The following is a 26769-nucleotide window of genomic DNA, read 5'->3' as shown; positions in this document are numbered from 1 at the left end:
GTCCCAAATTTGTGAGTCATAATCCATCCACTTCCCTGTGTAATAAAACCTAAATTTATATTCCCCATTTAAAAATTTTGTTCTCAGGAATTCCCTGGTGGTCCAGTGGTTAGGACTCGGCGTTTTTCACTGCCGAGGGCCCGGGTTCAATCCCTGGTCGGGGAACTAAGATCCCACAAGCTGCGCAGGTGGCCAAAAAAAATTAAAAAAAAAAAAAAAGAAGAAAAAATAAAAATTTTGTTCTCTAAGAACATTACTTTTTGTTACTGGTTCCTAGAGACTGAATGGGTTTGTTCTCTGATTTTCATTCAGTAGGCAAGGTAGTTTAAATGCAACAATTTTGTGATATATGAATATTGTGGATTTTCATCGGATTCTTCTGTCTCCTCCACAGAGTAGATACTCAACAAATGCTTGTTGAATAAATGAAAGAAAATATATTAATTTATTTCAGAACTTTATCATATCTTTCATCAAGGTTTTTTCAGGAAAGATCTGCCAAAGAATAGCTTCAGTAGCATGTTCTTTGGGAAAGAGGAGGGAAGAATAAAAGGGCTAAAAGTATTTTATTTTCAGCCTATTAGAGTTACTGCTTCAAACTGTGTTTTAGTCACCTGAGCCGTAAGTCAAATGGGAGGGCTATTGTATTTGAAATATATTTTTTGTTCTCTAAGGAGACTTACCTAGTTTCCCCCCTCCTCACCTGTTGCTCTGATGAGATTTTCCCTCCTTTTTAATTGATTGCACAAATGCAACAGTTAAAATAGAAGAAGAAAGAAAAATTACCCCCAGTCTTACCCCATCAATTGTCTTTAGTATTCTATGTTCCCTTCCAGTGCTTGTGTACATAAATACATATTCTGATGTACCTGTAAGTAATCACTCATAATTTTGTATTTGGTGTTTTAAAACCTTGCAGCCAGGCAAGACAACCTCACAGGGATGGTAGGAACGATCTGGCGTGAGGATGGGAAGAAGACAAGAAATAGTAAGGGTGGTGATTGAACCTTCCCTGTTTCATTGCACCCAATCCTCAAACCACCCTGGTGCCATCACAGTTGTAATGCTGTGTTGTGTTAGGCAGCACGCCCAGTTTCATAGTTTCAGAATGTATTGTTTAACAGTGAGGCTTAACTTGCAGTAAATAAAGGGGTCTGTGAGTAGGGAAACCCTTCAGACTGGTTATATTATGAGCTGTAGAACTGTTGCCTTTTTTCTGTTCCCTAGTTGTGCCCATGAAAGAGGTGTGTCCAGGCTAGAGACTTAGGCTCAAATGGGGGAACAAGCAGCCAAGGACCAATCTCAGTTTGGTCTGACAGGTGAATTTTAGCAACTCCCTAAACTCAGCTTTTGTACCTGTAAGACTCTTGAGTGATGCAGATAGTGATGGGAAAAACCTTTTAGAAAATAGAAGACAGGGCTTCCCTGGTGGCGCAGTGGTTGAGAATCTGCCTGCCAATGCAGGAGACACAGGTTCAAGCCCTGGTCTGGGAGGATCCCACATGCCGCGGAGCGACTAGGCCCGTGAGCCACAACTACTGAGCCTTTGCGTCTGGAGCCTGTGCTCCGCAACAAGAGAGGCCGCTATAGTGAGAGGCCCGCGCACCGCGATGAAGAGTGGCCCCCACTTGCCGCAACTAGAGAAAGCCCTCGCACAGAAACGAAGACCCAACACAGCCAAAAATAAATGAATAAATAAATAAATAAAATTTAAAAAAAAATAGAAGACAACTTACTGGTTACTCTGCTAATGTGATGGAAGTTGCCAACTGGAAAATGAATGAATGCAAAGAAAACCAATGCAGCTGGATTGTGTGCCACAAGTTTATTATTCAATAAATATTCCGTGGTTTGATGTGCAGTATCGTATTTTTAACACACTCCGATGAGAAATCTATTCCTAAAATATTCTGGAAGATTCTGACACTGTTGAATTGGAAGATATTTGAATTCATTAAAATATATTTGGCCTCAATAATGTCCCTCAGGTGTTTTTCTTGAAAGTGAGTCATTCCTGGTCTGCAGAGGAAGAAAAACAAACACAACAGAAGTTTTTAAAATGAAACAAAACATTGAGCCAGGGATTGATTACCTGTATACTCTGTTACATTCCTAGTGAGCAAAATGCCTTTTGTGGGTGGGGGACAAAGGTCATCTCTGTTCCTTAGGCCCCTTCAATAAAAGGCTTAATGAGTTTATATGTAACGATTCTCTAAGAGAGACGCTGTACAAATAAAAGGAATTGTTATATGTTAGTTCCATGTGACTGTGAAGTTTCACATAGAAACAGTAGACATGACCTACCTTGGCCCCACCCTACTCCAGCAACTAATCCTCACATTTATAATCACTGAAAAAGGAGACACTAAAAATAAAAACAATTTTCTAGAACAAAGGCAGACTCCTACTTTCAGCCCATCTTAATGGAGTAGGTGGTCCAAAGAAGAAAAGTGACCATTATGTAAATTACCTGTGGCTGTGGGCCTGCTGGGCTCCTGGAGTGTGATGAGTTTTCCCACCACCCTTTTAAAGTAAGTCTCTAAAAACTGTAATTCAAAAAGACACATGCACCCGAATGTTCATTGCAACACTATTTACAATAGCCAGGTCATGGAAGCAACCTAAATGCCCATCAACAGACGAATGAATAAAGAAGTTGTGGTACATATATACAATGGAATATTACTCAGCCATAAAAAGGAACGAAATTGAGTCATTTGTTGAGACGTGGATGGATCTAGAGACTGTCATACAGAGTGAAGTAAGCCAGAAAGAGAAAAACAAATATCGTATATTAACACATGTATGTGGAACCTAGAAAAATGGTACAGATGAACCGGGTTGCAGGGCAGAAGTGGAGACACAGATGTAGAGAACAAACGTATGGACACCAAGGGGGGAAAACTGCAGTGGGGTGGGGATGGTGGTGTGCTGAATTGGGCGATTGGGATTGACATGTGTAAAGTGATGTGTATAAAATTGATGACTGATTAAAAAATTTAAAAATATATATATATCTAACTGGGAAATAAATAAATGTTAATGAACAGTGCTTTGCCTTACTACCAGCTAAAACTTTACTCGTTTGAATAAAGCTATGACCAATTTTTAAAAAAAATAAAAAATAAAGTAAGTCTCTAAATGTTCATTACCTGTGAACACATGAATGGCTCTCAAAGACGTAAGAGACATCAATGGGTGTATCCTAAGAGAAAAAGACAGCTGTCAGCCAAGACCAGTCACACCAACTCATGATTCTTTCCATTGCTACAAGTGTCCATAAGTAGACTCTTCAATTTCTAGAATTCATTTTCCCTGTGAGTTGGAGGTCTGTAGGTAGTAGTTCTTTTTCACTTCAAACCTGTGTTCCCCAAAAGATCTTTTTGGCAACAAATACCTTAAGGGTATCCACAAAATTGAAAACAAGTCAAGAGAGGCTGTGCTCTCATTACTAGGAGCATGAGGAAGTCATGTGCCTTCTTTACGTGCTCCAGTTTACTCAACCAACAGTACCAACTTACCTTGTAGGGATGGCCTAAGAATGAAACCATATAGATGAATATGGTTCAAAAACATTTTAAAAGCAGCATAAAAATCTAGGTTGTAATGCTGTCTCAGTGGTCCCCATCCAGTGTCCCCTCCAAAATTATACTCGGAATTCTGAGCGAGAGCCAGGCTCCCAAGCCCTGTCTCTGTGTGGTCTCTTGTCATGGTCTCATTCACCTCCAGCAGCCTCACTTTCCGATCTTAGAGCTCACCAGTTAGCAAGACAGCTGATGGCGGGATATATGACCAGGAGAAGTGAGAACTCACAGATTTTACCTCTTTAGATCACTCCAGGTTCCAAACCCTCCAACTAGGTAAGTTTGTACTAGGATAGGATGAATATAGGACATAGTTGGCTCACTGTGTCATCATATATAAAGCCTTAGAGTCAGGCAGAGCCTCAAATAACTTTGAAAGGATGAAGGCAGAGGGGAAATAACATTTTTATATCTGCTGTATTCCAGGCATTATGCTTGGTACCAACCCTGTTCTAAGGACCCTAGCCTTGGAGTCATACATGTTATTTGGACTCCTTTCACACCAGCTATCAACATATTTCATATTCACGGTCGACCTAGTGGCTACAAGCAGTCATTCCTTCAAGTATTTATTGAGTGCCTGCTATTTACCAGGCTTTGTTTTACAGCAAGACAGAAATCCCTGCCTTTCTGAAGCTTACATTCTGGTGGGGGAGCAGAGTATAACAAGATAAGAAGTTACATAGAAGATCAGAAGGTGATAAAGTGCTATGGAGGAAAAGCAAAATCATGGGGGTGGGTAGAAAGTGCAGTGGAGGAGGTGAGCGAGCAGGCTGTGCACGTACCTAGGGGAGAGGGTTCCAGTCAAAGGGAACAGCAAGCGCAGAAGCCCTGAGGAGGGACAATACCTGGCTTATTTAAGGAGTAGCAAGATCAGAGTGGCTGGAGCAGAGTGAGGGGGAAGGAGTAACGGGAAAGTCGAAATAACAAGGAACCAGATCACACAAGGCCTGTAGGCCCTCATTACTCAAAGTATGGCCTGTGGGCCTGCAGCATCAGCATCCCCTGGGAGCTTCTTTGTAATGCAGAAGTTTGAGCCCCAGACCTGCTGAATCAGAATCTTCCTTTTAACAAGACCCCTGAGTAATTCACATGCACTTTGAGTTTGAAAAACATGTTGGAACATTCAAAACAGACGCGTGACATAACTTCATTTTTCCAAGGCTCACTCCGGCTGGCTGAAAAGAGACAGGATGCGGGTAAGGGTGGAAGCAGAGAGACTAGTTAGAAGCCTATTGAAATAAACTTGGTGAGAGATGATGGTGTCTTGGCCCAGGGTGGTAGAGGTGGAGTGGGAAGAAATGCTTGGATTCAGGGCCTATTTTTTTTTTTTAATTTTTTTTTGGCTGCGTTGGGTCTTCATTGCTGAGCGTGGGCTTTCTCTAGTTGCGGCAAGCGGGGTCTACTCTTAGTTGCGGTGCACGGGCTTCTCATGGCGGTAGCTTCTCTTGTTGCGGAGCACGGGCTCTAGGTGCGCGGGCTTCAGTAGTTGTGGCACGCGGGCTCTAGAGCACAGGCTCAGTAGTTGTGGTGCACGGGCTTAGTTGCTCCGCAGCATGTGGGATCTTCCCAGACCAGGGCTCGAACCCGTGTCCCCTGCATTGGCAGGCGGATTCTTAACCACTGCGCCACCAGGGGAGTCCCATCAGGGCCTATTTTTGAAGGTAGGACCAACAGGATTTCCTAATGGATGTGAGTGAAAAAGAAGAGTCAAGGATGACGCCAAGGATTTTGGCCATCAGCTGAGATGAGAAAGGCACAGGTAGGTTGGACTTGGAAAGGCAAAGAAGAAGTTCAGTTTTGGATACAATAAGTGAGATGTTTATTAAACATCCAAGTGGCAGAAATCTGGGCTGGAGATAGAAATTTGGGAATCATAAGCTAGAGGTGGCATTTAAAGCCAGGAGACTGGATAAGATCATCAAGGAGGTGAGGCTAGAGAAAAGATTCAAGGCCTGAGTTTTGGAACATTCCAACATGAAGAGGTTGGTGAGAGGAGGAGAGGCCAGTAGACCAGTAGAGCAGGAATGGTCAGTGAGGCAGGAGGAAAACCAGGAGAGAATGTTGTTCTAGAAGCCAAATGGAACATTTCACGGAGGAGGGAGTGATCAGCTATGGCAAGTGCTGCAGATGGGCCAAGCAAGACGAGGACAGAAATACGACTGTTCTGTTTCACAAAGAAGGGGCCCATCAATGGCCTTGACAAGAGAAGTCTCTATTCTCATCGAAGCCTCACTGAAGGGAACAGGGCAGAAAAGGAAAGCGCTTACCGGAGGTTTGTTTGTGTTGATCTTGATGGTGAAGTAGACACTGGCAGTGGTTCGTGCTATGGGTCTCCGAGCAGTTGGGATGCTCCAGTGTACACAGTAGATGTAGTGGAAGCTGTGAATCACATCTTCCCTCTTTAAAAACTCTGTGTAGTGCAACCAGCGGCCTTGATACTCCCAGTTCTGTTTCATAGGAAAAAATAAAAAGCACACAAAGGAAGAAAAGCAGACTTCTGTTCAAGCTGTCTAGACGAAGGCAGCGCACAACAGTAGGGGTTACAGCCCTGCTTCTGGATCCATTTCTAACACTTTTGACTGGGATTCAAACTATAGTCAACTCCCGCTTATCTCCACAGGTAGGGGAGAGAAAAGGTGGAGCTAAAATGTCAAATAAGTGAATAGTGCAGACATCGCTTGAGATTGGGCTTTGGAGCTCAGGGGCCCACGCTCAGTGTGTGTGTACATACACACCACACACATGTACACGCTAACCTCCTTCCAGACCTTTACTTGGAAGGCAACTTTGGTTAATTGGAAAATAATTAGAAAGTGCTTAGAACACGTGTTCTGCTCACTCTACTCCAGAAGACCTAAAGGTGTGACTAGAAAGTAAGGGGGCTGATTTCACAAGCTGTTTTGGAAAATCAGACTCACTTCATTGCAGCCCTAGGTGGTAGGTAAAATAAGGTCAGAAAAGGAATAGATCAGGCAAGGGATCATTCAGATCCCTCAGATCCCTTGGAGAAGCTTCCCCCTCCAAAGCACAGATCTTACTAACACCTAGGGTCCACACAGGCGTGATGTAGCCTTGAGTCTGGGCACCAGGCCTTGAATGCCAGAGGTGTTCCACAAGTTCAACGGAACACCGTTGTACTGGCTATTGCGGCACAGAAAGCTTCCTAAAAAAGATCTTGAATTAAGATGAAGGTCCACAGAAGGAAGGAAGTAGGATTGTCTAAGAATCCCAGTGATGTAGAGAGAGAGTTTGGGAGGAAATGGTAAAAAGACTTCAGGCCTTCCTTTAAAAAAAAAAAAAATGTAGGCTGGCCTTCTGCCTCAGCTAACTTTATTTCAAACTTATACCCAATTGGCTGTTTCAGTTAGCCAGAGAGGAGCACCAGACTCTAGATTCCTTGAGATCAGTTCTGTGTCTTCTTACATAGATCATTTTCCCTTTCAGTGAAGGAGTCCGACAGCCAACCCCATGAGGCCCGTTGGAGCATGTCCTTTTTTTCCCAACCTTTCTGTGTTATTTGATATACTTTTTCAGGCCTAATGTTTAATCTGTCACACAATCACAGACTTTGTAGCATTGGAGTGGTCCCTAAAGATCATCTAACAAGGCCCCTCACTTTGCAGATGAGGATCCTGGGGCCTAGAAATAGGAAGGGACAATCCCACACAACAGCTGGGACCCAGGCTCCCGAGCAGTGCTCTCTCCACCCCATCAGATGTCTCAGTTCTAGGATTTTCTAAAGCAGCCTTAGACACAGTAAATTCAGCTATCTCCATCAGGCCACTCTCTTCCCATTTTTATCTCTGTGCAGTGAGTGTGTGTTATCCCATGTTTTATCATTTTTACATAACATTGCTTCATATGCTTCATATACTCACTTCCAGGAAACAGTATCTCATTGTGCTACTCTACCATGGATGGCTTAGCCAATTACATATTATTGGACACTCAAAATCAACAGGCACCTGGAAGTATATACAAAACTGTTATCGATGATAAGTGACATTTGAGGGAGTAGATCTGGGAACTTTCATTTTCTACTTTGTGTCTTTTTGCTCAGAGTTTTTTTTTTTTTTAATAATGATGTCTTATTTTATTGTAAAAATATTTTAAGTATGTGATAGGCATGGGGGATTTTCCAGTTTTTCTTATATTAAGAACTTATTTGCGTATTCTTGTTGCCAGATTTCATTCCTGAAGAAAATTAACCAATTATTATGCCCATTGGCAATGTATAAGTGCACCGGTTCCCTCCCCACAAACACACAAGCCTTGTGATACCAGATTTAATCATTCTTTTTTTGGGGGGGGAGCCGCACCGCATGGCATGCGGGATCTTAGTTCCCAAGGGATTGAACCCGTGCCCCCTTTCACATTGCAATACCTTAAAATCTTTTGAATTTGCATTTTTCATTGATAGTAAACTGCATTATTTCTGTCATCAAAAAGTACTTCTCCTGTTAAGGTGGAAGAAGTATATCAGACAGACCTATGATCAGAACTTCATTTTGCTGGTTAATCAGAAAGACTTTGGACAAATTGCCCAACCTCTCTGAGCCTCAAGATTCGTCATCTGTAAAATGGGTACACTGAGGTACCTATACACAGGTTTGTTGTGAGGATTAAATGAGATAATGCATGTGAAGTGCTTAGTGGTGCTTGGCACATAGCAGTGCTCACTCAGGAAATGGTAACTCCTAATTTGCTGTCCCCTGGTGTATGGTGGACTCTGGGAAATCTGCAATAGGCTTGAGAAAGTTCTCCATCAGAAATGCCTAGCACTTAGATGGTAGACTTCACTTCTAGGGCTTGCTGCATTAGTGGGGCTGGGAACAGGGTGATTTTATGTCAGGAGTTATATAGAGCTTTTAGCTTTTCTGTCACCTTCTACTTTCTAATTGTCTGTGTCCTCACAACAGCCCTTCACTTAGCTTTTCATCTGTGAAGAATAATGGTATGGAGAGAATAAATCTGTTCATGTATTCAACACATATTTATAGAACATCCTCTATGTACCTGACCTTTCTAAGGCCTGGGGACAGAGCAATGAACAAAAGTCTCTGCCCTCATGGATCATGTGGTCTGGTGATGGAAAAAAGGCAATAGGGTAAATAAAATCTAATATCATAGGTAGAGGTAAGTGCTAATGAAAAAAATAAATAAGTCAGAGGAGAGATGGGTGCAATTTTAGATCAGGTGGCCGGGAAATGCCTCAGTGAGCAAAAGGCATCCTAACAAAGACCTGAAGAGAGGGAAAGTGCAAACCATGAGAGTAGATCTCAGGGGAGAGGGTTCCGGCAGCGGGAACAGCAAGTGCAAAGGCCCTGAGGTGGGAGCATGCCTGGCAGTTGAACAGCAAGGAGGCAAGCATGGCTGGAGTGAGGAAGGTGAACGGGGAGAAGGTGGTGGGTGATGGAGTCTGAGCAGGCAGTTGGGAGGAAGGGGGGATGGAGACTCAGATTACGTCGGGCCCTATAGGCCACTGTCCGGACTGACTTTTGCCTTTTACTCAGAACCAGTAGGATCTGCAGGGGAACATTTTCCTGCTTGTTCTGTGTCCAATTTCAGTCTGATTCACAAACTTTGGGTGCAGCAGGCAGGAACTTTTGCCCAAACCCAAATGGGAGATGTGCTCCAGAGCAGGAAGGCCCAAGAGCAACTAGTACTTTGCACCGTTTCTCTTCACTGTGCTCTTGATACCCCTTGCAATGGCAATGGCGAGCCATGCCGCAATCACGGATGGAGGGTGTGGAGCCAGGAACCCCTGACCTTTTTCCTCCTTCCCACCTGACCAAGCCTTCCTGGGCCTGGGAAAGTGCCCTTAGGGTGGAAGGCTTGGATGGGCTGATCAGAGACAGCTGGAGACTTCTCCCAGGCTGGGAGAGTTTGCCTCCACCAATTTCAACTGCTTTCTCTTCTAAGGAAATACAGTGAGTGGGGATTTCAGGCCATTCTTCTTCATCCACCCCGCCAGTTATGCAAAGCCACCCAGGGCCTTCTCCCCAGAGCTGCCGGGATAAGCCACACAAATAGGTCAGAGCCAGGACCAGGAGGAAAAAGAAAAGAAATTCATGAGCATGTGCATCTGACTGTACAGTGAATACATTCCAAAGCTAAATCAAAAAGACTCGTGATCTGTGTGCATCCCCTCTGCTAATATGAGAACTCTAAAGCTGGGTCTGGAGAACCCCCGTTTTAGAGGGGCACCTCCCTCCTTAGGCCACTAGGCCCCCATTTAGAGCAGCAGCATGGGGAAATTGCTTAGCTGAGAATATCCGATTTTCCTAGGGAGGTGTACGGTGAGGACGACACAAACACCGGAAAATACAATTGGCTTTTCACCTTCAAAGACTATCCCATCTTGACTTTGCAACCCAGATGAGGACAGTTTTTATTTATTCAGGTCGCCTGTGATATCATTGCTTAGGCTTCCTAGAAGGACTCCCACCTTGCATCAAACAGGAGCCTTTTAATTGTTCTTCCCCTTTGTGTGCTGAGCTGGAGTGGTCAACGGACTTACCGAAATGAACTCCTCAATTTGTTTACGGCCCCTTTCTTCTGTGAATTCACCCTGTGTGATCCAGTCGATATTTTTGATGGGGTTTTCGGCTTCTGCAAACAAGGTATGAGTTTATTAGTTGCCTCCTAGTGTGCTGTTATATAATGAGACCATCCTTTACGCACCCCAAGAGGATTACTACCTTCCATGGACTTGATAGCAGCAGCGATGGCATTCTTGGCTAAAGCTAGAGCTAGTTCAGTTACATTTTGAGTGTCTTCTGTATCCATCATCTGGCTTGTAGGGACCTTTATCCACATCTACTTCCTTCTGAAATTTGACATTTTTAGTCACATTCATTTTCTTTTGACTGGGAAAAGAAACTCAAAAAGTTACTTTTTGCGTGTGTGTGTGTGTGTGCGCGTGTGTACACTCTCGTCTAAGTACAGACTATCTCTTGAAGAATCACAAGACACAGGAAACGGTGTTGCCTCTATGGAGGGAATTAGGGGTTGGGGTAGGAGAGAGGCCTCACTCTTTACCCTTTGTGCCTGGCTGCTGAGGTCCATATTCCTGAAAACCAAGGATTTGCCAATTCTCATAACCATGAAGACTTCAGCAAGACATAGCCAAATGATTCCTAACTTCCTTAGAGTTCCAACAATATTGATTTCTAGTTGAGTCTTTCTTAGAACTTCAGCCCCTGCTTTAGGCCACTGAGGGCAAGTGGCTCTTTAAAAAAGTATATCAAAATGATTAGAGGCAGTACAGTATAGGAGAGGTTCGTTTTTCAGGTTTTTTTCTCTTGGATTTTCCAGGTATACAATTATCTGCCGGAAACTATCATTTTTTGCCATCTCTTTTCCTACGATATATAAGTGTTAGCTTTGGGTAACACTTCCGGAAAAATGGAAGTGAAAGTGGAGATGGTGACCCTCCTTTTGCGTCGGGCTTCAGTGGGCATGCTTTCTGGTGTCACACCAGTAAGTATGATGCTGGCTCATGCCTTGAGATTTATTCAGAAAACATTTGTCTGCTCCTATTTTAGTAAGATGTTTATAAGTGATAACTAAAATTTTCCAAATGCTTTTACCATTTGTTGAGACTGTGGAAATTAGAGTTATCAGGGCTGTGAAGGGTTCATCACAGAGCTAGAAGTCTTTGCACGTTTTCCATCTTTTTCCCTTGAGTCTTGGATTCTTTCTTTCCCTGCTATAATACTGAGGTCTCCTCACTGAGGAGCAGTCACGTACTTCTAGCGCCAGTTATAAACCCCCTGTAGGCAATTCCTGCATGAAAGTGGCTCTCTCACTCCCAGGGGAGCTATTTATTTTTGTAAAAGTAGCAACTGCCAATTTGGGGTGTGTAATGGGCCTCTTTCCATTTACCTCTTAGCACAGCGCTGTGAGATCATGGCTGGAGGCCTTCCCTGTGCCCTTCCAGGCCCACTCTCCCCACCTCCCCCGCTCTCTGCCCTGGAACGCTGACCTGCCGGGACTGCAGCAGTGGGCTCTCCCATGCCCTCTGGCTTCCAGGAGGTGCCACACAATGGGGAAACCAGGCTGAAGGGAGAAGAGTGAGCTCCGGGCATGTATTCACCGGGGGCTCTCCGCCTCCAGGGTCACCTGTGGCTGGCTGTGTGGAGGAGGTGTCCATCTGTCCCAGGGCAGCTCGCTCACCACTTGTCAGTCTGGTGAGGGTAACCTTCCTCTCCCCTCAACCCCATGGCCCCAGTGTTACCAGCCCCTCCTTTCCCTACCCTCTGCCCACACCTTTGTAAATATTCCCTTTACTTAACACTTCTCGACCTCTCCTACTTTCTGTATGCCAACAATTTCCTGCTGGGGCCCTGAGTCATAAAGAGAGGGCCTCTCGTTACCATGTGAGATGAGGAATCCAAGCTCACACCAGACCATCCGGCTCCACAGCCTGTGCTCTTAATCACCCCACTCTCCTCCCTCCAAGATTCACAAAGAGTACTGGGGCCCTGAGTCATAAAGAGAGGGCCTCTCGTTACCATGTGAGATGAGGAAGCCAAGCTCACACCAGACCATCCGGCTCCACAGCCTGTGCTCTTAATCACCCCACTCTCCTCCCTCCAAGATTCACAAAGAGTCCTGGGGCCCTGATCTCACATTTCCGTCTGCCGTCCAGAATGTGCTCACTCTCTTTCTGCGAGCCTCTTTCAAGAAGGGTCACCCTTTGTTCCCTTTCTGGACATCGCTGGTCCCAAGGTGTGGTGAGTGCTGTACAAAGCAACCCCAGTTCCCCTGGCCGTCAGGCCAGAAATGGTGTGAACAGCCTTTAAACATTCTGGGAATAATACTGACTCATGTTCATTTGGGTTTCATGTCAGCATTTTAAGCTCGTTTGCCTCTGCCTCAGTTCCCTGTTGCTGCAACTGGTGGACAGTTTTCCATCCTCTGGAGGAAAGCGGAATCTTCTCAGGCTGCCCATCCCAGAGTGAGGAGGACCTGAAGGGTGGCGGAAAGGGTGTCTGGAGGCCCTTAGCTCTAGAGAACTAGCTCTCCCCAGCCCAAGGCCCATGCCAATTTGGCCAAAGTAATTTGCCGTAAACTCTATAGTTAGACAACAATAGTTTTTTGGTAAATTGGTAAATTCGGTAGGCTTTGGTGAGTTAACCATACAGCAACGTGATCCTTCAGAAAATGGCCCATTTGGCTACTTGGTCATTCAGCGACTTGGCTTTCAGCAAACTGCCTCTTGACAAATTGACTGGAAGCCAAATCTGTGCCTTTCAACACCTAGCAAATGAGGTAGGGGCCTTGTCTATGGAAGGACCCAGTGAGCCCTGTGCTCCAGTGGCAGAGGGCAAGGGGGAAGCAGGGCTCAGGAAAGTTCAGATGTTACCCTCACACATCTGTGGGCACCAGTCTAAAGCATCCCTCCAACTGGCCTCTCTTAGTTCTTTTTCTCCCCTTCCCTTCCTAGTGAAAGGCCAGATGGGCAAAATGGGTGTGAAGGGCCAGGGCCAAGTTTGTGGTCTGAGCGATGAATGGGGAGAACAATTGCAGGTCCTTTTTGTGGAACCCTCCCACCCTTAATAACCCTCGATACCTGAGTGACCAGATCCTTGTCTGGAACAGTAGTAGCCCGGGAAGCCTCAGAAAGTCTCTGGGCAGCTTTTCCCCAGGATTCCCAGCCGGAATGTTTACAAGTGCTGCCAAGGCAACACCAATTTCAACCAATGGGAAGTAAAGCCCAAATGTTTGACTGCTTCTGTTAGTGAGAGAGGGGGATAGTCAGTCACAGCAACAATCTGACCTGCAAAGCAGGACCAGGCTGTCCTGTCCATACCCAGCTTCTCCCCCGCAGATGGGCTCGCAGGGCTGTGCCAGGAGGAGTAGTAAGCCTGCAGCTGGTATGTACTGGGGGTCCTTATTATGTGCCAGTCACCGTGGGAAGGGCTTATTTACTCCTCACAATAGCCCCATTAGGTAGGTGTCAGTGCTTTCATTACAGTTGAACAGAGGCACAGAGAGTATTAAATAAGTTGCCCCAAACTCAAACCCAGAGCTGTCCAACTTCACTGAGCTTTTACTTATTTATTCCCAAATTCTGAGGTTAGAGTCTCCCTTGTGTGCTTGATTTTTTTCAAAGATGTCTTTTATGAATCAAGGGTGAGCTTATATTGTAATGGTTATCAGCACAGACCCAGGAACAATTTACTTAACGTTTCTTAGTTTCTTTATCTATAAAACGGGGATAACAGTGCCTATGGAATAGGGTTCTTTATGAGGATCAAATCAGATAATTTACGTAAAGACTGAGAACAGTGCTTGGTACATCACAGCCTCTCTCTATAATGGTTAGATATTATTTCTAGTAGTACTATTAATAGTAGTAGTAGTAGTATAAATAGTGTTCTTTTAAATGGTGAAATCAAAAGTCATTGGCCCTGTGTTAGGACCCAGTTTTATTAATTCTCTTAATCCATGAAAGCCCTAAGTCTCAGAACCCCTGCCCTTAACCACTGTGCTTTATATATGGAGTGGTTGGTTTCTTACCATAAGACAGTTGGTCTCAATCCCAATAAAGAAAGGAAAGTGCTTTGCTAAGTGTCCTCTTTATCCAGGATGAAATGCTGAGCTCACTGCCTGGAAGACACACCCAGATCCAGGACCCACACACAGAGACCGCTGAGATGGTGTAGTGAGGTTGGGATGGACTGGGGATGGACTGGGGTGGGAGGTACTGTGGCTTAGATGGAGGAACTCAGGCTCTGATCACAGACAGGATTTCAAACCCCAGCTCTGCCATGCACTGGCTTTGTGACTTTAGGCAGGTTGTTTCACCTCTCTGAGCTTCATGTGTACAATGGGGATCTTGATAGGCATCACTTCATAAGGCTGATAAGAAGATGAAAGGAAGCGATTCATGCAGAGCGCTCAAAACAAGGACAGGCACACTGTAAGTGCTGTTGACTGGAGAAAAGAAAAGCACAACCTAAAAGTTTTAAGTTCTGTTTTATTCAGGGACCTTACTGAGGACTATAGTCCATGAGACAGCCTCTCAGAGAGCTCTGAGGAACCATCCTGAAGAGGTAAGGGAGGAGCCACGATATATAGGAGTTTTTGCTGAAAAAAAATAATGTTGTCAAACATCAAACGATTATTGCTAATCACAAAAAACATCTCAAGTTCATGACTTTAGTGCTTTTCTCTGTATGTGAAGATGCCAGAGTCTGGGCTCATTGAAATCATTCCTTAGATATGCATCTTAACTATCTATAGCCAGTATCCTGTTTTTCTCCTTTCTGAATTCCCCTCAGGGCGCACCGTGTTGGGCTGGGGGTGCAGCTGCAGTGGCTCCTGGCTTGATGGTGGGCAACATTCTTTGTTTACTAGAATGGCAGGCGAGTTTCTTTGTCCACAGTGCCCAATAACCATTAGGTACCACAATCATGACAATGAAGAGACAAACCATAACGGGGAGAATCAAAAAGTACAGCAGTCAGAAAGAGCCGGTCACTTCCCCAAAGCTAGGAGAATGTGCCTAGGATAACAGGGGCGGGTGTGTCTTGAGCTCTCACTGTTTAGGCTTGATGCCCAGCAGCCAAAGCAGGAGTGTGGACGCTGCCATTGGTGAGCCCACAGGCTCCTGATCTACGAAAACAATTGATGATAAGGACTGGCCTCAGTTCTGTTTGCTGATCTGACTCCCACAGGGTCCATCAGACCAACCGCCATGAACCTTCTAGTGCCATAGCAGGCCCTGGTCCACACCCTGCCCTCCTCCTGGGTTCCCTGGGGGAAAGAGGGGAAACTGGAAACACTAGGCCCTACGTAGATGCATTCCAAAAGAGCAGAGCTCCAGCCTCCTGCATGCCAAGCTTTTGTGGGCAGGGGCAGCAAGACCTCTCCTAAGAAGCCCCGGGGCCATTGGTGTGAGGCCCAGGGTGAGGACCTGGCCTGGAAGGGTAGGCAGTGGGATTCTTAATTGCCCGGAGGAGAGAGACTTGCAGACCAGCGATGAGAAACTCCTAGAAGACAAAATGTTTGCGCGAGGGAGCCAGGAGAGATTTCCCAGACGATTAGAAAGGCTCCTCTTGGAAGCAGGAGCTGCAAGTGGGTGGGCCACAACTTCACCTCCTACCCCCAGCCAGGCCACTCACTGAAGCGACAAATTCTGGCCTCCAGGCTGTCCAGGTTGAGAGGCCTTTTGAACTCTCAGGCAGCATTGAGGACAGGTTCTTCCAAAGCATGCCCTCCTCGGATGCCTCCTTCCCGGCGCAGCTGAGTGTGGAGAAGTGGCACGGAGCCCGGAGAGGAGCAGGTGGGGCGGGAGGAGGGCGAGCAGGAAATAAGCCTTAGCAGCCCCTCTCCCACACACACGGCGCCTGGTCCAGCCTGGCCCCTGCAAGAAGGCGGAGCCTGCGTGCAAAGATGTGCCCCGCGGACCCAGACCCGCCACGAAGCCCTTCCGGACCCTGACGGCAGCCCGGTGAGTGCGCGAAGCGTGCCCGGTCCGCTTCAGGGAGACCATCGACGACACACGGGATCAGACGTGCGAGCCCGCCTCCCGGGCTTCCTTCCTTCCGCCAGGGGAGGGAGAGGGCAGGGGCCGCACTTGCCCCCCGCATATGGGAAGTGGGGCGAATCTGTACCCAGGATGCGGTGCTCACTAGAGGAGTTGCCTCCGTCGCTGTCAGCTCCTTCCTGAATTGAGGGCAGTTGGGGGGTGCTGGCAGGGGCGATTGACGTCAGCGCGCCAGGAAGGACGCCACACCTTGGGCCTTGGATTCTATTCTTTCCCACCTGTAGTCCTTCAGTCATGTCAGTTCCCTCCCAGTTCCTGCCCTCGCCTCCTCTTGTACCCTCATGCTCACCCCATCACCCCCTTCCCTTATTTATCTTCTTACTCTCCCACCCCGCCCTTCCTCCTCCCGGCCTATGCCCAGCAAGGCTGTCAGTTCTCAGCGATGAAGCTCGGGCTAAATGCTGACGTTCTCCTGTCAAGTGAGCCCAGTCAGCCAGCACATATCTTCTAAGTGCTGCAAAGTGGACAGGTGGCGGGCACTGTGGTGAAGTGAAGCTGAGTGAGACAAGGTTCCCACCCTCAATGCACCTACAATCTAGGTGGGAAGATAAGGTGCGCTCACGTGAAAAGAGAACCAGTGAGTCAAATGTAGCAAGGCATCTTGGGTTGGGGCAGGTTCTAAGTGTGTGGCAGAGTGACCTCACTTCCAGTCTAAAAGGCCACCAGACTGTCCCGGGAAGGGAGAGGAGGTGGTAGGGGCCCAGGGCCTTTCCTAAACTGAGGCCCATTCTCCATCCATAAAGGCCACACACCCTGAGTACTGGACTGTGCCAGTCAGTCCCAGGTGGGTGGGTCCCTGACAGTCATGATGTCATAAAGACCACTCAGAACATTCCAGCTGTTCCTGAGCATGCAGGTCTGCCATAGGGCGAGTGCCTCACTGAACAGTGCCATGCTCAGAACACAAGTACTGTGGCAGAGCTGTTCCCGGATGGCTGGACTTTTGATGGTGATGCCTTGATGTTCTGTTCCACGGTCATAACCACACTGGGCTGCCCCCAACAGACACTAGATGAAAACTCCAGAGTTGCCCTAGAGACCTGACCCACCCACCTCGCCCCAAAGACCAGGCTCTTAGAGATGAGAGACCAGAGTGGGCTTCTGGGGGCCTGTGCTGTTTTCTGGCCTCTAGAAAAAAGGGTATTAAACCTAGAAGGAAAAAAATCTGTCTGCTAAGTGAAAGAGACACTCCCCAGCCGTGTGGTAGGTGGCACACAGGGGGACAGGCAGGTATACCAAAGCAACTCCTAAACACACGGGAAAGATTCTCGTTTTCTTGGGGGCAGTGATGCTCAGTGTTTCCATTGTCTTCCCTTTTTTCCTATTGCCTTTGGTATTACAGTCCTTTAGGGTCATAACTGAAATTGCATACTTGTTTGTAAATGTTATTACCTGACTACTCTCTAGCCCATATATCATAATTGGTTTCTCCATGTTTTCTGGAACTTAGGAAGACGCCTGCCAAGAAACAGAACAACAGATGAAACAAAATGTGTTCAAACTAGTAAAGCACCAGTTACATGGGTTTACACAAGTAAGATCTGCTAGGCCATTTTCTCAGTGATGCCCTGAAAAGAACAATTAGGTCTTTAGTCCTCAATCAAGATTTGTGGAAATCCCAAAAGCAGTGACTTGGCTCTGCATTGCTAAAGAGGCTTTGGGGGTGGGAGAGGTATATTATGGCCAACAGCATCAGACACAGAGGGTACACAAATATGCCAAAGAAACCTTTAACAATTAAAGATTATGCAAACATAGCATTGGATTTATTCCTTACAGAAATTTCCTCATCTTTTATCGACAGTGCCCCATATGCGAAGGTCATAAGAACATTCTCAACCCCTCAGGGTCTAGCTCAGGCTCTACTCCAGCTTCATCTGGGAAGCAAAGGAAGAGCACATCCCAAAAGAATATTCCCGAGTATGCAAACCTCAGAGATGAAATATTGGGTCAGGGGTGTGTGGATGAGGTGGGGTGGAGGAAGGCAGCATTACACAAGCACACGGGGACCCAAACCAAGAAGCTGAACGCCAGTGTCTTTAGATACGTAAAATCTGCATCGACATACTTGGGAAAGAAAAACCTCGATAACCGTTCCGTGTGTCTTGTGTGTCACAAAAGTGTAGTAGAATCATTTGAGTTCTCAGGTCACAAAAGTATCAGGGTGATATGAAATCTTGAAAACCAAGTGATGTTTAACTCTCCACCCTCCTCCCATCCAGAGGCTCCCTGTTGAGGATGGCCAGCTCCAGTCCCATCCGGTCACCACCTTCCCCTAGAACAGAGCAGGCCACGTCTGCCGAGAGGGGTAACCGGGCACTCGGTCCCCATGGTGGCAAGAAACTGCATTTTCCTCTCTGCTCTCAGAACACACCTTTAGAGCAATGCGTGTCCTTATCGAGGTTAGTGTGGTCTGTTGTCCTTGTTGCGGTGTTCTGCGAATCCCTAGGTGTGATCACTCATTCTAAGAGAGGACCCAAGACTGCTACCGCCACCTACACTTGGTTCCGCAGTGGGCCTGAGGGTCCTCCTACCACAGTCGGGTAAGTGCCTTTGGGCGGCCTGGGAGTGGACTGGACAGCTGTTCCAGGGGTGCTTGCAGCGCCAGCAGTGGTCCCCTCCACAGGCACAGGGCTGCCCAGTTACAAACTACTCCACATACATGGCGTCCTGACTGTCTCAGATACCCAGGGACGTGTGCAGAGCGCGTACTATCCTCCCTTGGAAGATAGGAGACCTGAGCCTCAGAGCAGTGAAGTGACTTGCGTGAGGTCACACAGCTGAAGGCGGCGAGCCTCCTGATGTGCTGATCCCCCCAAAGTTCCGAGTCTCCACAGCCCTTCGGAAAAGAAACGGTTTGTTCTTTGCCTTCTCGACTTGAAGCATGTCACTCGCAGTGAGTTGGGATACATCCATGGGATAACAAATGCCTCCAGGGATGGGATAAAGTTCAGGTTTAGAAATGAGCCGAGAGAGAATCTGGGATCTGAACTCTAATGAAAAAAGAACGAGGAACGAACGAGAGGAAAAGGGGAGTTGCTCCCATAGACTCCTGACCTGAATAAATAGGAATTTTTTTTTAAAAAAACAGCAACATTTCAGGACTTCCCTGGCGGTCCAGTGGTTAAGACTCCGAGCTTCCACTGCATGGGGCACGGGTTTGATCCCTGGTCGGGGAACTAAGATCCCGCAAGCCGTGCCAAAATAAAAATAAAAATAAAAAATAACACTTCCTGGCGTGTTGCTTGATGGAGACCCCGCTGCTTTCAGAGTTTCTCAATCTCAGCAGTGTTGACGTCGTGGGCTCCCTAAAACTGTCCTGGGAGGGGCTGGCCCCTGCACTGTAGGCTGTTGAGGAGCATTGCCTGCCTCCAGCCACTAGATGTCAGTAGCACCTCCCCCGACTCCCCAAGTGACAGTGAAAACGTCTCCAAACTTTCCGAATGTGCCCTGACGGGCAAACTCACCCTAGCTGAGAAGCACGTCTTCAAGTCCGTGCTCTGCAGAGCAGCCCGGCAGATGGATGCAGGTCCCCACCTCACTCTCCTGCTCGCCGCCCCCAGAGGCTTCCAGCTGCCCTGGACAAAGTCTGACACCCAAGGGAGACGGGCCAGGCCCTTGGTGTTCTGGGCCCTGCCAGCCTCTCCGGTCCCTCTTCCCTCTCCTCCCTGCCGCGCACTCTTTGCTCTAGTTCTGAACAATGACGTGCGGCTCTTTCCCACACAGCCACGCTAGTTTGTGTCCTCACGCTCGCGCTGCTTTCTCGCCTCAGTTGCTTATCTCGTAAATGCTCCCCAACCTTCAAGACTTGGCTTGGTGTGGGCATCACCTGGAACTTACCTGAAGCCCTTTCCCTTCCCCCCATCTGAAGGTTGGGTCAGATCCCAGCTGTGTGCTCCCACAGCACCTTCTGCAGACCCGTCATAGCACTCACCGCCCCATCCTGTAATTGCCTTACAGTCCTCCGGACTGAGCTCCAGAAGGGCGAGGCTGTCTTATTCGAAGCTGGGGCACAGTACCTGGCATGTGGCATTCACTCAGCAGTGTTTATTGAAGTGAGCCACAAAGAACAGTTAAAAGTACACTAGGTTGGGAGTCTAGACACCAAGATTCTAGTCCCAGGTCTGCTACTAGCTAGCCAGGTGATGGCTTCCCATCGCTGAACCTTTGTTTCCTCATCTGAGGAATCAGAATTTGGACTAGATGTCTAAGGGTCCTTATAAGTTGGAATTGCTGATTCTAGAGTGTTGTCTTTTTTTTTCCATAAATATTTCACTTAAAAGTGTTTCCCAAAGGGCAGGGCCATCCTCTTTCAACCCCCTTCTGAATGTGTATGGCTTCCTCTAAACTTTTTCAAACTCTTTTCCTACTGACTGTTTCATTTGACCCTAGAAATAATGATGGCAGCCTGGCAGATATAATTTCAAACAAGAACCATTCTTCCAAACAAGTGACATAAAGGTAAACTGTGTATCAAATGTTACCATCACAGAAGACAGAAGAACACGTGTTTGTATTTCTACATGCATAGAGACCCTCTGGGGTAGTGTGACAGTGGGGCAGGTGCTGGGCAGGGGACTGGAACAAGTCTTTTCACTGAATACCTTATATTGTTGGATTTTTGAGCTATGTGAATACAGTATCTGTTTTAAAAGTTAAAGAATAAAACCATATGTATAAAATTAGCTACAAGGATATATTGTACAGGACAAGGAATATAGCCAATATTTTATAATAACTATAAATGGAGTGTAACCTTTAAAAATTGTGACTTTGTTGTATACCTGAAACTTATATAATATTGTACATCAACTATACTTCAATAAAGATAAATAAAAAAGATAATAAAACCAAATGAATGGCATCGTTTACCAAGCATCCTTTCAACTGGCCTTAAAAGCAGGTGACCAATGGACCCGAGGTCAGTAGCCAGACCACATCTGTCAGAGCTGCTGTAAGAAAACCCTTCTGGCTAACTGCACTTTCAAAAAATCAAGAGAAATGCAGGCTACAACACACCACTATAGTCTTCTAGCTTCAAAGTGTGCGTTTTAATCTGGTTTACTCCCTGGCAGTGGAGTATAAAAATAAGGCTAAATTTCATAGCAAGTGCCACAAAAAAGGGAGTGAAGAATTCTGACGCTAATGCTAAACCTGACCAACTGATTTTCTGTCACTTTGTAGCCCCTCGCTATACAGCCCTGACATTCATCTAAGGATGAATCCTCTAGTGGATGAGCCCCGCCTAGAGGTACAGTGGACAGAGAACAGACCTAAAAATCAATAGATTTAGTGACAAATTTAGTAATGTTGTCAGTAAGTCTCCCGTATTCCTATCTGTACTACCTGCCCTCTCTCTTCCTTTCCAGAGATATTTCTCATAACAGTCAGCAAAATGAGCCCAGTGTAGCACTAAATAAAGACTAGAGGTTGTATTAAACTTTTAACCATGACCACAGCTTTCCTTAAACAGTTTCATCATCACAGGGTGGCACAATATACAGTATTCCTCTAAGAGGGACTGCCACCTCCTTCCTCTGTAAGCCCTGTCCTGTAAGATGAGGTCAACGGAAACTATACAGTGCAGGTGTGTTTAAGGTCACCAGCAGATCAAATGTTAAACTAGATAAAAGATGGGGATGACAAGTAACTTAGTTTTCTCACCCAGAGGTCCTGTGGTCACCTGGGGCGTTGATCTGTACACATGGAGTATCACCATCTTCACAGTAGTTACACCTTTTCAGATCTTCATATCATCTGAACATGCAATTCTTTATTTCAAATGGTCGGTACACTCATTTTAATAAACATAATCACTGTTGTTGCTGCTCTACACAGCAATCTAAAATAAAAATCAACACTGAAGTGAATACTATGTGCTGGATACAGAGTGCGTCAAAGTTGAAGGTGCGGTCTGGAATTTTAAGCACATAGGATTCACCCAGAAAAGGAACTAGAAAAAAAACAAAGTACTACTTTTTCTGTATTCTCCTAGCAATCTCTGAAGAAACAATGGTTTTCAGTAATATTACAATAGCAGGAACTACCATTTGTGACACATTAGGCACCAGGCACAGTGATTGGTGCTTGGTGTACATTACGTCTATAATTTTACAAGCCTCAGTTGCCTTTAGTTTTTTTAAAGTGATAAAGCTACATTGGGTAGACTGCTTGATCTTGTGTAGTACCATTTTAAAAAGTAAAGAAAACCTCTGATTTTACTTTTTTGTTTTATTTTTATTACACACTACAAAATACACTGCATGCTACACAATACACTGCATAACCTTCTAGCAGGGGTAGACAAGCATAACTGAGTTATTTTTCATCAATCAGGAAAATGCTTCCTTAATCAATGTTCTCCAAACCCTGAAAAACAGTTTAAAAAGGAAAATGTGAGAATTCTGTTCCTGTCAAAGATGTACATGTACTATAACCTACAATGATTCCTATAACCTATAATGACTCCTAATTTTCATTTTCTGACAGTAGCAAACATACCACTTTATATGAAAAGACAACCCCCCCTTCCACTTGCAATCAAAACTAAAGTAAAGCAACTATTTACCACCTGGATCCTTCTACAAAGCACCCTCAGAGTCAGAGGACAGTAAAGTAAATCCATTTTATAAAATAACAGCCAACGGGCTTCCCTGGTGGCGCAGTGGTTGAGAGTCTGCCTGCCAGTGCAGGGGACACGGGTTCGTGCCCTGGTCTGGGAGGATCCCGCATGCCGCGGAGCAACTAGGCCCGTGAGCCACGGCTGCTGAGCCTGCGCGTCTGGAGCCTGTGCTCCGCAACAAGAGAGGCTGCGACAGTGAGAGGCCCGCGCACCGCGATGAAGAGTGGCCCCCACTCGCCACAACTAGAGAAAGCCCTCGCACAGAAACGAAGACCCAACACAGCCAAAAATAAATAAAATAAATAAATAAATAAATAAAACTAAAAAAAAAAAAAAGAGTGCATTCATGAAACAGGCCCATGTGTATATGGAAATTTAGTTTACTAGAGTGGTATTTCAAATAAAAAATGGACTTTTCCATATGTAGATAACTGTGACAACTGGCTGTTTCTTGGAGAAAACTAAAGTTAAATCCTTGCTTCACATTATACCCCAAAATGACCTGTAGACAGGTCACAGCACTAAATGTAAAAAAGGAAAAAAGACTGTAATGGTATTTGGAGAAACTGTAGAAATATATTTTTAGAATCTTGGGTACAAAAGTCATTTGTAAACAAGATATAAAACCCAAAATCCAGAATAATAAAATATGATAAACTGAACATCAAGATTAAAAACTATCTGATGAAAGCCACCATAAAGTAAAAAAGACAGCAGACTGGGAAAAATATTTGCCACATATAAAAGAGACAAAAGATTAATATCTGTAATATATATATAAGAAGCCCTATAAATCAAAAAGAAAAAGATAACAGAACAAGAAAGGATATAGGCAGATGATCCACATAATAAGAAATACAAAGGATCATTAAATATGTAAAAGACAGTGCTATTTTAGTTTGCATTTTCCCAGTCTGCTGTAAGACCTTTGGCAAAACATTAACCAGAATGCACCTCAACCCTGACAGATGGGCTAGTGTCAGAGCCATCTTACCTTTGACGCATAGTAACGATTAACTCCAGAGATGCGCCTATCTCTTTCCATCAAATTCCACTGATATGAATAATAGGCAACTCTTTTTTCCTACAATTAAAAGAAATTGTTATTGTAGTTTATAAAGATGAGTGACCCAATAGGATATTAATAAGTGATATTCCAGAAAAATGGAATCACTGATATAAAAACCAAATTAACAATATAAGACCAGAATCCTAAATAAAATCGGACCACTAAACTTTAGAATTAAGATGGTAACCATGAGTTCTTACACTTTCTATTTTAACCAGCATCATTTTTTTCTTTCCTCCTTTCTTTTTTTTTTTTAAAGTCATGACTACTTGTTCCCTTTGGGGACCCTAATGAGAAGAAACAACAGTGGTAGATCACAAGTGAAAGACAATCACAAAACAAAGTAAATACATTTATACTCTGTACTTTAGAGATAATGTGAAGGACTAATTAGAGAGGAAAATCACAATCCTAATGTGAAAAACAGGAGCATGACCTAAGTTCCTAAAGGCTTGCAAGAGAAAGTGGGAGGATAAAAAAATGTCAAAGTAAAAAAACCTAATTAAGGGGAATTTCCTGGAGGTCCAATGGTTAGGACTGGGCGCTTTCACTGCCCGAGCGGGTTTCAACCCCTGGTCGGGGAATTGAGATCCCGCAAGCTGCGCGGCGCGGCCAAAAACAAAACAAACTAACTAAGGCTAGGAAAAAAGTGAAAAACAAGAAGACCAAGATATGGATGAGAGAAATTAAAATCAAAATCCAGCAAGAAAGGAGACCAGAGGTCAGAGGGAGTGGGGCAAGACTAATTGACGCCTCTCTCCTCTGCCTAGCAGTTTGGACCTACCTCTTTCAATCTCCTGCCTTTCCAGCCCCCAAAACTCTGCTCCGCCCTCCTGCCCACGCTTCACCTAGCAACCAGCTGTTTCTTGCTAAAGTAGAATACGGTTCCCGTCGGCTTCGTTCCGCAAGCCTCTGCTTTTAGGCAATAAAAAAAAAAAGGGAGGGCCGATCTCGGTATTCCCCATCTCGGAGAGAGGCTCCGGGTCCTAACGGGTTCCCGACCCCACCGCCCATTTCGTAACGCCAGCCGGTGGAGTCAGCCGCCGGGCCGGAGAAGCCGCCTTACCTTGCCCCCGTTAGTGAACCTGTGGATGCGTGCAGTGGCCATTCCCGGGATGAATAAGCACGCGGCCATGACGGCGATCCCGGGGAGAATCTCGAACCACATCGCGACACCGTTACCAAGGCCAAACACTTCCTTCCAAGCTCCTTAAAGGTGACCCGGCTTCAATCCCTTTCCGGTAACTTCCGCGGCAGCGCACGAGCGGGACGGGGTCACGTACGCGTCCTGAGGAAGCGACGGGGCGCGGCAGGGCCCAAGAGTGGCGCGCGCCCGCGCTCTCGCACACTCTCGCTCCCACAGTCGTCTTTCCGCAGACGATTTTGTACCGACTCGCGGTCGAGCGTAAGACGTGCAGTCACGTGAAGCAGCTCCGCGCCACCCAGCAGGCCACAGCCATTTCGGAGCTCGAAACTCTTAAAATGGCAGAGCAACTTTCTCCAGGAAAGACGACAGACCAGGTGTGCACCTTTCTTTTCAAAAAGCCTGTGCGAAAAGGGGCTGCAGGCCGCAGAAAGCGCCCAGTCTGCGACCAAGAGTCCGGAGACAGCAGCAGCAGCAGTGACGAAGGCAGCACTGTGGTCCGCCCGGAAAAGAAGCGGGCGACCCACAATCCGATGATACAGAAAACCCGTGGCAGTGGTAAACAGAAGGCGGCTTACGGCGACCTGAGTAGCGAGGAGGGAGAGGGGGAGAACGAGCCCGAGAGCCTCGGCGTGGTCTATAAGTCCACTCGCTCGGCGAAACCCGTGGGGCCAGAGGATATGGGGGCGACTGCTGTCTACGAACTAGACACAGAGAAGGAACGTGACGCGCAAGCCATCTTTGAGCGCAGCCAGAAGATCCAGGAGGAGCTGAGGGGCAAGGAAGATGACAAGATCTATCGGGGAATCAATAATTATCAGAAATACATGAAGCCTAAGGATACGTCTATGGGCAATGCTTCCTCCGGGATGGTGAGGAAGGGCCCCATCCGAGCTCCCGAGCATCTGCGTGCCACCGTGCGCTGGGATTACCAGCCCGACATTTGTAAGGACTACAAGGAGACTGGTTTTTGCGGCTTCGGAGACAGCTGCAAATTCCTCCATGACCGTTCAGATTACAAGCATGGGTGGCAGATCGAACGTGAGCTTGATGAGGGTCGCTATGGTGTCTATGAGGACGAAAACTATGAAGTGGGAAGCGATGAGGAGGAAATACCATTCAAGTGTTTCATCTGTCGCCAGACCTTCCAAAACCCAGTTGTCACCAAGTGCAGGCATTATTTCTGCGAGAGCTGTGCGCTGCAGCATTTCCGCACCACCCCGCGCTGCTATGTCTGTGACCAGCAGACCAATGGCGTCTTCAATCCAGCGAAAGAATTGATTGCTAAACTGGAGAAGCATAGAGCTGCAGAAGAGGGTGGTGCTTCCGATTTCCCAGAAGACCCCGATGAGGGTCCAATTCCCATTACTTAATTTTCCCATTATTCTCAAATCTCAAAATAAATGTTTTGTTGTTTTGGAAATCTTAATTCGTGTTCTTCCTTTCTAGGGAAAGTGAGAGGAAAAGGCGGGTGGTGAAGTAGGATCCTGGATGGATGGCTTGTAAAAGCATCAAGGTAGGTATAACCTGGATTTTTACCTGGTATAAATGCTGCCTGTGTGTAACAGATACTTTTCAAAACCCTTTAGCAAAAATTTGGGGGATGGGAGAAGTTCGAGAAAAGAGCTAGAATTTGCTTGAAGTGACCAAAGCTGTGATGAAAACAAGAACTGAACCTATTTATTATATCACATTTTTGCATCACGTAATAATTTACAAAAGTACTTTCATACATGATCTGTTTTGAGAGCCCATACTACTTCAATATACACCCCAGCCAAGGTGTGT

At 46.0% G+C, this 26769-nt stretch overlaps 4 protein-coding genes and 1 long non-coding RNA gene across 16 annotated transcripts in view; 3 read left to right on the top strand and 2 right to left on the bottom strand.

The window, feature by feature from the left end:
• Nucleotides 1–1810: 1810 nt before the first annotated feature.
• Nucleotides 1811–22225, bottom strand: AKAP14 (A-kinase anchoring protein 14). 8 transcript variants are annotated; one of them, XM_082377562.1, is made up of 6 exons: nt 21811–22225; nt 10289–10416; nt 10108–10199; nt 5855–6034; nt 3153–3205; nt 1811–2019 (listed from the first exon to the last, which is right to left on the bottom strand). In XM_082377562.1, the coding sequence occupies exons 2-6, from the start codon at nt 10404–10406 to the stop codon at nt 1833–1835; spliced, it is 630 nt and encodes a 209-aa protein (XP_082233688.1). In that variant the 5' UTR covers nt 10407–10416; nt 21811–22225; the 3' UTR covers nt 1811–1832. The 8 variants fall into 8 exon arrangements, with proteins under 8 accessions (XP_082233688.1, XP_082233684.1, XP_082233685.1 ...); XM_082377558.1 differs by lacking the exon at nt 21811–22225 and adding an exon at nt 13165–14188; XM_082377559.1 differs by lacking the exon at nt 21811–22225 and adding an exon at nt 13165–14188 and having other exon boundaries at nt 10289–10413.
• Nucleotides 12240–19375, top strand: LOC309620795. The gene is made up of 2 exons (XR_014239632.1): nt 12240–12325; nt 14183–19375. It is a non-coding gene; the product is annotated as an uncharacterized lncRNA (long non-coding RNA).
• Nucleotides 22226–22359: 134 nt separating the features above from the next.
• Nucleotides 22360–25037, bottom strand: NDUFA1 (NADH:ubiquinone oxidoreductase subunit A1). Its single transcript, XM_082377650.1, has 3 exons — nt 24904–25037; nt 23763–23852; nt 22360–22515 (listed from the first exon to the last, which is right to left on the bottom strand). Exons 1-3 carry the CDS (start codon nt 25003–25005, stop codon nt 22495–22497), a joined length of 213 nt encoding a protein of 70 aa, XP_082233776.1. The 5' UTR covers nt 25006–25037; the 3' UTR covers nt 22360–22494.
• A 171-nt stretch (nt 25038–25208) lies between these two features.
• UPF3B (UPF3B regulator of nonsense mediated mRNA decay) overlaps nt 25209–26769 on the top strand; it is a 42198-nt gene continuing 40637 nt past the window's right edge. Inside the window, exons 1-2 of one of the 5 annotated variants that reach the window (XM_082377298.1) lie at nt 25209–25342; nt 26432–26497. In XM_082377298.1, the coding sequence (XP_082233424.1) occupies nt 26477–26497 (21 nt within the window). In that variant the 5' untranslated portion in view covers nt 25209–25342; nt 26432–26476. Of the gene's footprint in view, nt 25359–26430; nt 26498–26769 lie in introns of those variants that run through there. The other 4 variants (XM_082377297.1, XM_082377302.1, XM_082377301.1 and 1 more) reach the window with 4 other exon arrangements.
• Nucleotides 25320–26410, top strand: RNF113A (ring finger protein 113A; the record flags this gene model as incomplete). The annotated part of the gene is made up of 1 exon (XM_082377443.1): nt 25320–26410. The coding sequence occupies one exon, from the start codon at nt 25320–25322 to the stop codon at nt 26352–26354; it is 1035 nt and encodes a 344-aa protein (XP_082233569.1). The 3' UTR covers nt 26355–26410.

Source organism: Balaenoptera borealis (assembly GCF_965194805.1).
Source record: "Balaenoptera borealis genome assembly, chromosome: X".
NCBI classification, from domain to species: Eukaryota; Metazoa; Chordata; class Mammalia; order Artiodactyla; family Balaenopteridae; genus Balaenoptera; species Balaenoptera borealis.
This window is presented reverse-complemented; position numbering and strand designations above follow the sequence as displayed.

Excerpts from the sequence above, each read along its gene's own strand:
- AKAP14 (XM_082377562.1), bottom strand. The coding sequence starts at position 10,406 with ATGTGGATAAAGGTCCCTACAAGCCAGATGATGGATACAGAAGACACT. Across the intron at positions 6,035-10,107 it reads AAATTGAGGAGTTCATTTCG|AACTGGGAGTATCAAGGCCG; the intron begins GTAAGTCCGTTG and ends CCTATGAAACAG. Across the intron at positions 3,206-5,854 it reads TCAACACAAACAAACCTCCG|GATACACCCATTGATGTCTC; the intron begins GTAAGCGCTTTC and ends TTTTTCTCTTAG.
- NDUFA1 (XM_082377650.1), bottom strand. The coding sequence starts at position 25,005 with ATGTGGTTCGAGATTCTCCCCGGGATCGCCGTCATGGCCGCGTGCTTA. Across the intron at positions 23,853-24,903 it reads GGTTCACTAACGGGGGCAAG|GAAAAAAGAGTTGCCTATTA; the intron begins GTAAGGCGGCTT and ends TTTTAATTGTAG. Across the intron at positions 22,516-23,762 it reads ATCGTTACTATGCGTCAAAG|GGTTTGGAGAACATTGATTA; the intron begins GTAAGATGGCTC and ends ACTGTTTTTCAG.